Genomic DNA, 13,980 nt, shown 5'->3' on the forward strand with positions numbered 1-13,980 from the left:
GCTCTCGCTCGCCGCGCCGCCTCCTGGGAAATGTAGTCCAGGGTCGGGTGCACGCTCCAAAAGTTGCAACCTACCGGTACCTCACTGATGCGCCTGCGCACTGCAAGCAATTCTGGGAGATGTAGTTCCTATTGCCTGGAAGGGCAGCCGGGCTGCGTGCGGCCTGCCGGGAAATGTAGTTCCCGGCTGAAAGGGCCTGGCTAGACGCGCCGAGGCAGGCGCGCGGCGGGCAGGCCTGGAGGGGGCGGGTCCGCGCGGGCCTCCAAGCCGCCAGCCCTGCAGCGGAGAGGTCACGGCGTAAGGCCGCCGCCACAGTCGCCGCGAGGTCGGAGCGCCGGGCTGCACCATGGCCTACTGCCGGCAGGAAGGTAGGAGATGGGACTGCGTGGAGACGGCCTACGAGGGCCTGCAGGGGACACGCGGTCTGTGCAGCGCGCCGGACCCCCGCGCCCCCACTGCAGACGCGGAGGACAGTCCTCGGGACTCTCGGGTTGGGCCCGGCGGCGGAGTCGCCATCCCCGGTTTTCAGATGAGAAAACCGAGGCCCGAGTAGGAGCGAGGCCGGCCGAGGTCACTGTGAGGCTCGAACCCGGACCTCGGAGGGAACAGCACATGGGGGCGCTCGTAACCTAGGCCCGGGGGTCAGGGCTGTGCGAGCGCCCTGCCTGTGGCTGGTAACTGGGAATTTATTGATTCTAATTATAATGTTACTATGGCGCTCACCACACACCACGTGTTCCCGTTTGCACTGCTTTCAACTGTCCCGGAAAGTTGCCCCTCGGTGGGCGCTGCGCTGCGGGTGGGAGTGCCGCCCGCTGCGACGGGTCAGACCCTGGTCCAGGAATTTTGAGTGGCCTATCTCGCGACGACCTTCCTAAGTCAGGCCCTGCTTTTATCCGGAGAGTAAACCAAGACCCAGAAGTGACTTGGGTAAGCCACACGGCCGGCAAGTCGCAAAGCTGGGGTTGGAGGCCCGCGGTCTGATTCCAGAACTGCCCAGTCTGGTGCCCAGTGGACTCCAGGGAGCCTTCCGCTCAGAAGACACCCTGTGCAGAAAACAAAACAAAATAAAACAAAGTTGGTCCCCGCCTACTGTCTGTCTGCTTGTTACCTCTACCCGGGACCTCAGAAGTCTCCAAGCCGGGTCCAAGGGTCTTCCTGCACAACCACTAACCGGCTCTGTCCCTGAGCGGCCACCCAACTCCTCCAGGGCCTAGTGTCCAGTCTTGTAAAATGAGAAGTTGATCTTCATTTATTCCATGCATATTCATGAAGCACCTTCTCGGTGCCAGGTGAGGGGATTGGTGGACACCTGAGACTATAAAGTTCCAGAGAGAGTTGGAACTCACCCAGAAATCCTTTAGCGAATAGTCCAGCTCCCTCAGTTAATTAAGGGAATCTTAAGCCCAGAGATGGAAGTGACCCACCCAAGGTCATGCTTCAGTTAGAACAGCTCAGTCTAAAATGCTAAGCCTTTTCCCAGTACCCCATTCTGCTTCTGGAATCCTCCTTCCCTGGGTCATAAAGCCGTAAAACTCACTGATGTCTCTAATGAGTAGTTTCCATTGATTGATATTTAACTTTGCCATGAGCAAAAGTCCTCTGCCCTCACCACTTTGTTAGACAGCAAGTCTTTTGTTTTTAATTTCCTTCTAAGTCAAATTTACTTCTTCATTTAGCAAATTTTTTTTAACCTTTTGGGTATAATGAAGGTATAATCCTCATTCTTGAGGGTTTCTAGGGGTTGCAGTTTCTCTGGGAAGCAGAGGCAGGTGTTTAGATCCCTATCTTTTCCTGGATCAAAGCTCTCTTAGTTTGGGGATGAGAATTAAAAGCACTCACTTTAGGCCTTCCCTAGTTTTTATCTTATCCATGCCACTGTCCCCTAAGTCCCCAACTTCTTGTTTTTCTACCCACCGATTCTTTATGCTTCCCATGGGACTTAAAGAAACGATCCCACACTCCTTCCAGATTAAGGCTGATGTGAGCGAGCCCCTTGCCTGATCCGGCTCCTGCCATCACTGACCAGCCACACTGGCCTCTGGCCCTTCCCTTTGCCTGGTGCACCCTTCTTCCAGCTCTTCCCATGGCTACCTCCTCATCCTCTAAGATTCAGCTCATATGTCGCCTCAGTGAGGTCTTCTCTGGGTCTTTGTGTCTTTCACATCCTAAACTCTTTGAAATTACCTGGTTTATTTTTGTCATCTTCCTTCTTATGTTCTTGCAGCAAGCCGAGAGCATTAGATGGGCCATATCCCCGGCACCTTTACCCAGTGAACCCATACACACGGCTGCCCTCTGTTCTGAGTCAGTCACTTGCCTGTGCACATTTACTTCAGGGGTCCACCCCCAAGCCTTGGGGTTAAAGGCCTTAGCAGGGCGTTCAAGGTGTTGGGCAGCGTGGACTCAGCCTCGCTCCCTGGCCCAGGGCCACACTGTTCCTGTCATTGTTCTTCCTTTTCTAATGCTGACCGTGTTCTCTCCTGTTGTGTCAACAAACGTTTATTGAGTACCTGTGATGTGCCAGCCACTGATCACATGGCAGTGGGCACAGGTGGGCGGTCTGCCTTCGTGGCACGGTGGAGGTGGCGGGCGCCCCTTCTGGGTTGGATGTACCAAGAGATTCTGCTGTGTAAAGACCCACGCATGTTCTAGGGGGAATGAGACCACCCATCCAAGGTTTTTTTTTTCTCTAACCTACTTCATAGTGATAGCCGTTCTGTCTTCTGCCCTCTGCTGGGTCTGGGGGTCTTCATGTCTGAATTCAGAGTTCATTCCTCCATTCACTTTTTCAACAAATACTGATTACCCACTATGTCTTGGGCACTGTTCTAGGCTCCGAGGATACTGCAGTGAATGGAATAGACAAATCCTTGCCCCTGAGGAGCTGACATTTCAGTGGGGGAGACAGGTGGTAAACAAATACGTAATTGGGGCTTCCCTGGTGGCGCAGTGGTTGAGAGTCCGCCTGCCGACACAGGGGACACGGGTTCGTGCCCCGGTCCGGGAAGATCCCACATGCCGCGGAGCGGCTGGGCCCGTGAGCCATGGCCGCTGAGCCTGCGCGTCCGGAGCCTGTGCTCCGCAACGGGAGAGGCCACAACAGTGAGAGGCCCGTGTACCGCAAAAAAAAACAAAAACAAATACATAATTGTTAGGTGAGAAAAAGCAGGTTAAGGGTGATGGGGAGTGATGAAGGAAGATGGCATCTGAGCAGGAGCTATGAAGTCAGGGAGAGGGAGGCTGTGAGGGTATCTGAATGTGCTCCTTATTTTCCCATTGCTACGATATGAATGTGTCCCCCCAAAATTCATATGCTGAAATCCAAACCCCAAGGGTGAATGGTATTAGTAGGTGGGGCCTTTGAGAGGAGCTTAAGTCATGAGGGTGAAGTCCTTATTAGGTTGTTTAAAAAGGTTGATTCTCCTATAGTGAGTACAGCATCAGGGAATCCCTGCTTCCTGAATTTGAGAAATATATTTTTGTGTTGATTTTTAAATTTTTCTTTTATTATTGTCATGTAAATGTCTAAGGAACCTGCTCTAATAAACATGTGCCCGTGGGCTTCAGTGACTCTAAAACTGGACAGATGAGTGGATTGAATTCTCACAGCATTCAGTTTACAACATTAATTCAGTCTCGTAGATGATATTTCACTGAATTGCCCCTTGCGTGGAGAATGTGCTTCTGTGCCAGTGGTGGGTCCTTGAGGTTACTGTCCCTGTGCCACCGTCTGATGACCGAGGTCATCCAAGGCCAATCTCTGACCGAGGAGCCTTTGCTGTGGAGACCAGGAAGTCGCTGGCCCTCCTTGGCTGGGAGTTAAGTCCACCCCAGGCCTTTTCTCCCATCGGCCGTGATCATGAAAATCTTGACTTGGAACTCTAAGAGGGCATAAGGTGGTTATCCACGTCCTTCTGAATATGCTTGTATCAACTTTTTAAGGTTATCTTGGAAGTGAAAACAAGCATTTTTATATTTTCTCCAGAGAAATGTAATGAGACTTCCAGTCTAGCTGGTTACCCCACTAGTTGGCAGTCATGATGAGTTCTCTTTTCACAGTTGGGACTCGGGGATCGCTGAGCACTGTCCTTTTGTCAGTCCTGTGTGCACTCTCAGACATTCCTGCTGGGACAGGCGTGCAGTGGACAGGGTGACACACTCGCAATCTTTCAGACCAGAGTTTGTGTTCCTGCTCTGCCTTCACATACTATGTGCCTTCGGGCTGGTTTCCTACCTTCTCTGGGCCTCCGTTTCCTCTCTCTGTAAAAAGGAGATTAGTAATACCCACCTCACAGTGTTGGTGTAAGGATTAAATGAGCCGACGGGTGGGGAAACTCATTGAGTAGGGCCCAAGTGTGTAAAAGATGCAGTTATGTTCTGCCGTTAACGATTCTGATTCCAATTCCAGTGTGTGGGTATTTTCCCCACATCAAGCAATTCTCTGACACCAGCAGTATGTCCTCCAATTCAGCTCAGTCTGTCACTGTTTACCTGGAGATGGTGTCAGATCCCACAGTTTAAGGGCTCAGGCCTGCAACACCCCTCTCCCCTGCCCCAACTGCAGGTGCCAGTCACAAGTCCAGGTTGTCATCTGTTCTTCTTAACCACTGGCTGTAGATCAGAGGTTCCCACGACCTCCTCCTAGCGTTGGATTAATTTGCTAGAGCAGCTCACAGAACTCAGAGAAACAGTTTACTTACTAGATCGCTGGATTATTATAAAAGGATAGAATATTATATTAACAGATATAACTCAGGAACAGCTGGATGGAAGAGACGCCCAAGGCAAGGTGTGGGGAAGGGGCGGAGCCTCCATGCCCTCTCTTCCCGAACCTCCACGTGTTCACCTGTCCGCTTGGGCTTTTGCGGAGGCTTCATTACATAGGCATGATTGATTAAATCATCGGCCGCTGGCAGCTGATTCAGCCTCCAGCTCCTCTCCCTTCCCCAGGGTGGGATGCGGGGGTGGGGGGGGGGCACGTTGGGACTGAAAGCTCCAACCCTCTAATCCCAGGGCCGTTTCTCCTGGCAACCAGCCCCCATCCTCAGGCTCCCCCAAGTCATCCTATTAACATAACAAAAAGATCTTTATGCTCTCATCACTTGGGAAACCAAAATTTTAGGAGCTCTGTGCTAAGAATGGGGTCAAAGGTGAAATATATACTTCTTATTCTAAATGACAGTATCACATCCTTCGATCCAGTATAACCGATCTCTCTGGGGGATGTCCAGAAAGGTGCCTGGGAGGACTCAGCCTGTGGGAGGGACCTGGAACATTCTGGGTGGGGTTGTGCATCAGTCACTTGGGAGCCCATCAGTGGTGTGGACGTGCAGAGAGCTTGATTCAGCTTCTGTTCTGTGAGGCTGGGCCTCATAAGCCCCACAGGTGCCTCCCGTACCGAGCAGGCTTGGACGCCTTGCCTTGGCCTGAGACCAGCCTCCCCATTCGGCTGGGCCCGGCTGAGACCTTGGTAAACAAAACTGTCAGAGCTGAGCTGAGCAATTGTGTCAGCTTATTTATTTTGCTTAGCACGCAGCACTTTTGCAGGCTGCTTTTAAGTGTTCTGAACACTGGCCAGAATTACCAAGGTCTTCAGGTTCTTCAACATGCCCTGGCTGCCCGGCCCCAATCCTTTCCCAGGCCACTTGGGACAAGCCACCTTCTCTGAGATAGAATGGGAGGTGTTGGAGAGAACCCTCAGGTGTTCTGAGCAGGCCGTGGTCCTGAGCGTGCCGAGGGTCAGCTGCCATTACTGTCACCCCTCCTGGGAGACGCTGTACAGGTGTGGGGAGGGTGTAAACACCAAGTACCTTCCCTCTGTCCCCTCTGCTGTCCTCACTGGCACGTCTCTCTGGTGTTTACTGTCAACCTCGTGCTTTCCCCAAGCCTCTTCCGGAGGAGCCCGATTGGTAAAATGTTATCTGAGGGCGCCTGCTGGCAGGTCCTGAGGGGCCTGGAGCAAGTGGACCAGGTGCTCACAGGGACGGGAAGTGACAGAGCCGTCAGAGCTCATGGGAGTTCTGAGCAGAGGAAGAAGACCCGTTTGTTAGATGTCAGCAAACTTGGGGACTGAAAACAGCTGCATTTGATGGCTTGGGGCGTCTCGTCTCCCACTCGAGGATGCACATGGCGCCAGCAGGAGCCATCTTCCTCCTCCCCAGTCTGGTCACAGGCACGTGATGCAGGAGCGGCTGCTAGACCTTCCCCCAGAGTCAGCAGTAAGCGAGTCCCCAGCCTGGGGAGCACCACTGAACTCACTTCGGGGTTTCAAATGGGACAGTCTTCAAACAAGGTTTTCCTGGCTGCTTGGGTTTAGGGCTGATTCACAGCTCCTGGGTGAAACATTTCTCCCTCTGTTCTCCAAACACTAGGAAAGGATCGAATCATATTTGTGACCAAAGAAGACCATGAAACTCCAAGCAACGCGGAGCTGGTGGCCGACGACCCCAACGATCCTTACGAGGAGCACGGTGAGTGCTGGGCGGGGGTGGGAGTCCAACATCCCTGGCCGCGGCTGGGTTTCCAGGTGTCTACCTTGGCCACCACTGCTCCTGGGACACTGAGTGCGTCTCCATCAGGTGTGAGGGGCTGTGTGCTTTCCAGCCCTCGTCCCCACGTGCTTCCCTGGCCATCAGGCTGAACCTAGGAGTTTCTTCTTTCTTCCGCCTCTCTTTCTTCTGATTTTTTGAATGGTTTTCCATTTTTATAAGAATGGAGCGCAGTGCTCTGGCACGTCACTCGCTTTTTCCTGCCCATCATGCCTTGGACATCTTCCAGCCTCGCTTTTACCAGTCCTGACACTGTGCTGAGCTGAGAGCAGCTGAGGAGCGGGAGGGGCTTGAGGAGAAGGTCCGGGGCGCAGGGGTTCCTGACCATCTGTGTGAAAGGAGGAGACCAGCACCTTGACTCCTTCCAGTGTTTGGGCTTTCAAAGCTTCTCAGTAACCATCCGAGCGGTTACTTCCGCTTTGGATTAAACGGTTTCCCTGTGTAGTTCTTGGAGCACAGGCACGGCCACAGCACTGGGAGGCGGCTTAGGACACAGAGCAGTGCTGCACACGGAGAGAGTCGCTGATGGTGACCTTTCCGACAGAGCCGGGAATGCTGGGTTTGTGCCGGGCATTTGAACCCCATCCCGAGGGAGCAGCAGGTCCACCGGTGAGTGCCGGCCAGGCAGTGGTTCATGTTACCGTTATGCCTATGAGGGCTGGTCTTGGTTTTGCTTTTTCTGAAACCTCAGGTAGCACCTCTCACACTTCCTTGCTCATCTTCCTGTCCCAGGACTGATCCTGCCCAACGGAGACATCAACTGGAACTGCCCGTGCCTGGGGGGCATGGCCAGCGGCCCGTGTGGGGAACAGTTCAAGGCGGCCTTTTCCTGCTTCCACTACAGCACAGAGGATGTCAAGGGGTCGGACTGTATAGACCAGTTCCGGGCCATGCAGGAGTGCATGCAGAAGTACCCGGACCTCTATCCCCAGGAGGAGGAGGATCGATTAGAGGAAACGGCTGTCTCTGAGGCTGCCACAACCAAAGAAGAGGAGGGGTCTAGCTAATGAGGGTCCTGGTCTCCAGCCTCCTTCAGAGAGGATGAACCTCTCCAAGAAAGTGTCTCTCCCTCTGTTGTTCTGTGCACTGTAATGTACAAAATAACTTATTGAGTGATCAGGGGTCTTGGCCCCTTGACATGTACACTGAAACATGGGTTGTATGTATGTGTGTCTCACATAACCTGTCAGCGAATGTAGCCGCCACTTTTGAATTCTCAGATTGTCCTGAATTTGGCCATTTTGAAATAATGTGCTGAATAATCTCAGCAACCAAAAATCTTTATCTGGGAGTGTCTTGTGAGTGAGCTGATCTATTCTGATTCATTGTATCCCTTTTAGTAGATTTTATACCCAGTTGGAAAGTGAAATAGAAACAAACATCTTCCTTTAAAAATGCTGGAGGGGGGCATTCCTTATAGAAGAGGCGGGACGATCAGGCCTGGAGGATGTGACGAAGCACTATGCTTCATTTCTGATATATTTTGGGTTCTAGTTTGCATTGAGCTCCATGTTTTCTACGTTTGGAAAACAGAGCTTTGGACCCTCTGAGTGACTGCCTTTGTAAATGAAGAGAAAGGCTGTTTTTTTCTCTTTTTGTTATCCCAAAAGCCCTGCTTTGGGGTCTGTGTTCACACTGGCTCTGTCTCAGCCTGTTCAGATGCAATGTTCTTGAGAGGTGGGGACCTAATCATTACCAAAGTAGCACCTGAGAGAGGAAACAGTGTCAATTAAAAGGAAAACGTGATTTTTGAGTGGGTTTTAATTTGCTTTTCCTAATTAAAAATGTTGTGATATAAGGAAATATAAATTATGAAAAATTCAATTGAAATTCTCCTTTGAAGACACTGGTAGATCACTTTGAATCTGTTAAACTTTTCTGTGTTGCGTCCATACGGAGCTCACTGATTCTGTGAGCAGATGCCTTCACACAGGCGTCGCTGTCAACATTAACGTGTTGTATTTGTTAGAAATGAGTCCCAGCCCACACTGCCCAGGGGACATGAAGCATGAGCACAGGAGGCTGCCTTCCACCCCAGAGAGTGAGCTGTTGGCTCTCTGAAGCCTGGAGGCCCGGCTCAGGGTGAGGAGTGTGGTTCTGAGTCTGGCGTCAGGAAGCGGGAGCCACCAGCTTTGGAAGCCGTGCAGTCTGGAGGAGCTTTGGGACTTCTTTGAGCTGCAGGCAGAGCCTTGCATGTTTAACAAACATACTTTTTCAGGAAACGTTTTGATCAAGATGTCACTGACCTGTGACTAGTCCTGGATCCCATTCATTTGATACATTCAGGGAACCTCTACCATCCATGTCCTAGGGACACAGGGAGGTGACTTATCTGGCCTCTGCTTGTATGAAGCTACAGTCCAGCCAGGGGTCAGCATTTACTAGAAAGCAAGAAGAATCAGAAAAGCAGATCCCAGGTGCAAGGACAGGATGGCAGAGTAGAAGGACCTGAGCTCACCTCCTCTCATGAAAATGCCAAAATCACAACTAACTGCTGAACAATCATAGACAAAAAAGGACTAGAACCTACTAAAAAAGATATTCTACTTTCAAAGAAGAAGCCACAACGAGAGGGTAGGAGGGGCGCATTCGTGATAAAATCAAACCCCATACCCGCCAGGTAGGCAACCCACAAGTTGGAAAATAATTATTTTGCAGAGGTTCTCCCACAGGAGTGAGAGTTCTGAGCCCCAAGTCGGGCTCCCCAGTCTGGGGGTCTGGCATCAGGAGGGGGAGACCCCAGAGCATTTGGCTTTGAAGGCCAGCGGGGCTTGATCGCAGGAACTCCACAGGACTGGGGGTAACAGAAATGCCACTCTTAGAGGATACAAGGTCTTGTGTGCACCAGGACCCAGGGGAAAAAGCAGTGACTTCATAGGATCCTGGACCAGACCTACCTGCTGGTCTTGGAGGGTCTCTTGGGGAGGTGGGAGGCAGCTGTAGCTCACTGTAACTCACTTGGGGACAAGGACACTGGTGGCGGAGGTTCTGGGGTGTACTCATTGTCGTGAGCTGTCCTGGAGGTCACCATTTTGGCACTGAGACCTGGCCCCAACCATCAGCCCTTTGGCTCCAGTGCTGGGATGCCTCAGGCCAAACAACCAACAGGGCGGGAGCATAGCCCCACCCATCAGCAGCCAGGCTGCTTAAAGCCTTCCTGAGCCTGTAGCCACCTCTAAACACACCCCTTGATATGGCCCTGCCGACCAGAGGCAAAAGACCCAGCTCCACCCACCAGTGGGCAGGCACCAGTCCCTCCCACCAGGGATCCTGCACAAGCCTCAAAGACCAGCATCACCCACCAGGGGATAGACACCAGAAGCAAGAGGAACTACAATCCTGAAGCCTGTGGGACCGCAAACACAGAAAGTGAGACAAAAAGAGGCAGCAGAGGAATATTGTTCCAGAGGAAATAACAAGATAACCCCCCAGAAGAACAACTAAGTGAAGTGGAGATAGGCAACCTACGCAAGAAAGAATTCAGAGTAATGATAGTAAAGATGATCCAAAATCATGGAAAAAGAATGGAGGCACAGACTGAGAAGATAGAAGAAACGTTTAACAAAGAGCTAGAAGATATAAAAAACAAACAGTTGAACAATAAAATAACTGAAATGAAAAAATACACTAGAAGGAATCGATAGCAGAATAAATGAAGCAGAAGAATGGAAGTGAGCTGGAAGACAGAATGGTGGAAATCACTGCCACGAAAGAGAATAAAGAAAGAATGAAAAGAAATGGGGACTGTTTAAGAGACCTCTGGGACAACATTAAATACACCAACATTCACATTATAAGGGTCCCAGAAGGAGAATAGAGAGAGAAAGGGCCTGAGAAAATATTTGAAGAGATAATAGCTGTAAACTTACCTAACCTGGAAAGGAAACAGTCACCCAAATCCAGGAAGCACAGAGACCCATACAAGATAAACCCACAGAAGAACATGCTGAGGCACATATTAATCAAACGGACAAAATTTAAAGACAAACAAAATATTATAAGCAAGAAGGGAAATGCAACAAATAACATACAAGGGAATCCCCATATTGTTATCAGCTGATTTTTCAGCAGAAACTCTGCAGGCCAGAAGGGAGTGGCACAATATATTTAAAGTGATGAAAGGGAAAAACCTACAACCAAGAATACTTTACCCAGCAAGGCTCTCATTCAAATTTGATGAATAAATCAAAAGCTTTACAGACAAGGAAAAGCTAAGAGAACTCAGCATCACCAAATCAGCTTTACAACAAATGCTAAAGGAACTTCTATAGGCAGAAAAGAAAAGCCTACAACTAGAAACAAGAAAATTACGAATGGGAAAGCTCACTGGTAAAGGCAAACATACAGTAAAGGTAGGAAATCATCCACACACAAATATGATATCAAAACCAGCAGGAGAGTACAAATGTTAAGATATTGGAAATGCATTTGAAATGAAGAGACCAGCAACTTAATCTTGAATATATAGAGACTGCTATATCAAAACCTCATGATAACTGCAAACCAAAAGTCTACAATAGATAGACAAAAAAGAAAAAGGAATCCAAACACAACACTAAAGATAGTCATCAAATCACAGAGAAGAAAACAAAAGAGGAAGGGAAGAAAAAAGATCTACAAAAACAAATCCAAAACAGTTAACAAAATGGCAGTAAGAATACACATATTGGTAATTAGCTCAAATGTAAATGGATGAAATGCTCCAACCAAAAGACATAGAATGGCTGAATGGATACAAAAACAAGACCCATATATATGTTGTTCACAAGAGACCCACTTCAGATCTAGGGACACATACAGACTGGAAGTGAGGGCGTGGAGAAATGTATTCCAGGGCTTCCCTGGTGGTGCAGTGGTTGGGAGTCCACCTGCTGATGCAGGGGACGCGGGTTCATGCCCTGGTCCAGGAAGATTCCACGTGCTGAGCCATGGCCACTGAGCGTGTGCGTCCGGGGACTGTGCTCCACAACAGGGGAAGCCGCAGCAGTGGGAAGCCCGTGTACCACAAAAAAAAAAAAAAATGTATTCCATGCGAATGAAAATCAAGAGAAAGCAGGAGTAGCAATACTCATATCAGACAAATAGACTTTAAAATAAAGACTGTTACAAGACACAAAGAAGGACACTACATAATGAGGAATCCAATTATAACAATTGTAAATATTTATGCACCCAACATAGGAGCACCTCAATACATAAGGCAAATACTAACAGCCATAAAAGGGGAAATCGACAGTAACACATTCATAGTAGGGGACTTTAACACCCCACTTTCACCAATGGACAGATCATCCAAAATGAAAATAAATAAGGAAACACAAGCTTTAAATGATACATTAAACAAGAAGGACTTAATTGATATTTATAGGACATTCCATCCAAAAACAACAGAATACACATTTTTCTCAAGTGCTCATGGAACATTCTCCAGGATAGATCATATCTTGGGTCACAAATCAAGCCTTGGTAAATTTAAGAAAATTGAAATTGTATCAAGTATCTTTTCCGACCACAACACTATAAGACTAGATATCAATTACAGGAAAAGATCTGTAAAAAATATAAACACATGGAGGCTAAACAATACACTACTTAATAACGAAGTGATCCCTGAAGAAATCAAAGAGGAAATCAAAAAATACCTAGAAACAAATGACAATGGAGACATGATGACCCAAAACCTATGGGATGCAGCAAAAGCAGTTCTAAGAGGGAAGTTTATAGCAATACAAGCCCACCTTAAGAAACAGGAAACATTTCGAATAAACAACCTAACCTTGCACCTAAAGCAATTAGAGAAAGAAGAACAAAAACCCCCAAAGTTAGCAGAAGGAAAGAAATCATAAAGATCAGATCAGAAATAAATGAAAAAGAAATGAAGGAAACGATAGCAAAGATCAATAAAACTAAAAGCTGGTTTTTTGAGAAGATAAACAAAATTGATAAACCATTAGCCAGACTCATCAAGAAAAAAAGGGAGAAGACTCAAATCAATAGAATTAGAAATGAAAAAGGAGAAGTAACAACTGACACTGCAGAAATACAAAAGATCATGAGAGATTACTATAAGCAACTCTATGCCAATAAAATGGACAACCTGGAAGAAATGGACAAATTCTTAGAAATGCACAACCTGCCAAGATTGAATCAGGAAGAAAGAGAAAATATGAACAGACCAATCACAAGTAATGAAATTGAAACTGTGATTAAAAACCTTCCAACAAACAAAAGCTCAGTACCAGATGGCTTCACAGGCGAATTCTATCAAACATTTAGAGAAGAGCTATCACCTATCCTTCTCAAACTCTTCCAAAATATACCAGAGGGAGGAACACTCCCAAACTCATTCTACGAGTCCACCATCACCTTGATACCAAAACCAGACAAGGATGTCACAAAGAAAGAAAACTGCAGGCCAATATCACTGATGAACACAGATGCAAAAATCCTCAACAAAATACTAGCAAACAGAATCCAACAGCACATTAAAAGGATCATACACCATGATCAAGTGGGATTTATTCCAGGAATGCAAGGATTCTTCAGTATATGCAAATCAATCAACGTGATACACCATATTAACAAATTGAAGGAGAAAAACCATATGATCATCTCAATAGATGCAGAGAAAGCTTTCGACAAAATTCAACACCCATTTATGATAAAAACCCTGCAGAAAGTAGGCATAGAGGGAACTTTCCTCAACATAATAAAGGCCATATATGACAAACCCACAGCCAACATCGTCCTCAATGGTGAAAAACTGAAAGCATTTCCACTAAGATCAGGAACAAGACAAGGTTGCCCACTCTCACCACTCCTATTCAACATAGTTTTGGAAGTTTTAGCCACAGCAGTCAAAGAAGAAAAGGAAATAGAAGAAAAAGAAATCCAAATTGGAAAAGAAGAAGTAAAGCTGTCACTGTTTGCAGATGACATGATACTCTACATAGAGAATCCTAAAGATGCTACCAGAAAACTACTAGAGCTAATCAATGAATTTGGTAAAGTAGCAGGATACAAAATTAATGCACAGAAATCTCTGGCATTCCTATACACTAATGATGAAAAATCTGAAAGTGAAATCAAGAAAGCATTTCCATTTACCACTGCAACAAAAAAATAAACTATCTAGGAATAAACCTACCGAAGGAGACAAAAGACCTGTATGCAGAAAATTATGAGACACTGATGAAAGAAATTAAAGATGATACAAATAGATGGAGAGATATACCATGTTCTTGGATTGGAAGAATCAACATTGTGAAAATGACTCTACTACCCAAAGCAATCTACAGATTCAATGCAATCCCTATCAAACTACCACTGGCATTTTTCACAGAACTAGAACAAAAAATTTCACAATTTGTATGGAAACACAAAAGACCCCGAATAGCCAAAGCAATCTTGAGAACGAAAAACGGAGCTG

At 47.6% G+C, this 13,980-nt stretch overlaps 1 protein-coding gene across 1 annotated transcript; it reads left to right on the forward strand.

Moving 5' to 3' along the window:
- The first annotated feature begins 121 nt into the window (after positions 1-121).
- CHCHD4 (coiled-coil-helix-coiled-coil-helix domain containing 4) lies at positions 122-9,211 on the forward strand. The gene is made up of 3 exons (XM_079932848.1): positions 122-368; positions 6,375-6,473; positions 7,284-9,211. The coding sequence occupies exons 1-3, from the start codon at positions 347-349 to the stop codon at positions 7,556-7,558; spliced, it is 396 nt and encodes a 131-aa protein (XP_079788974.1). The 5' UTR covers positions 122-346; the 3' UTR covers positions 7,559-9,211.
- Positions 9,212-13,980: the final 4,769 nt, after the last annotated feature.

Source organism: Stenella coeruleoalba, assembly GCF_951394435.1.
Source record: "Stenella coeruleoalba genome assembly, chromosome: 10".
Classification (NCBI taxonomy): Eukaryota; Metazoa; Chordata; class Mammalia; order Artiodactyla; family Delphinidae; genus Stenella; species Stenella coeruleoalba.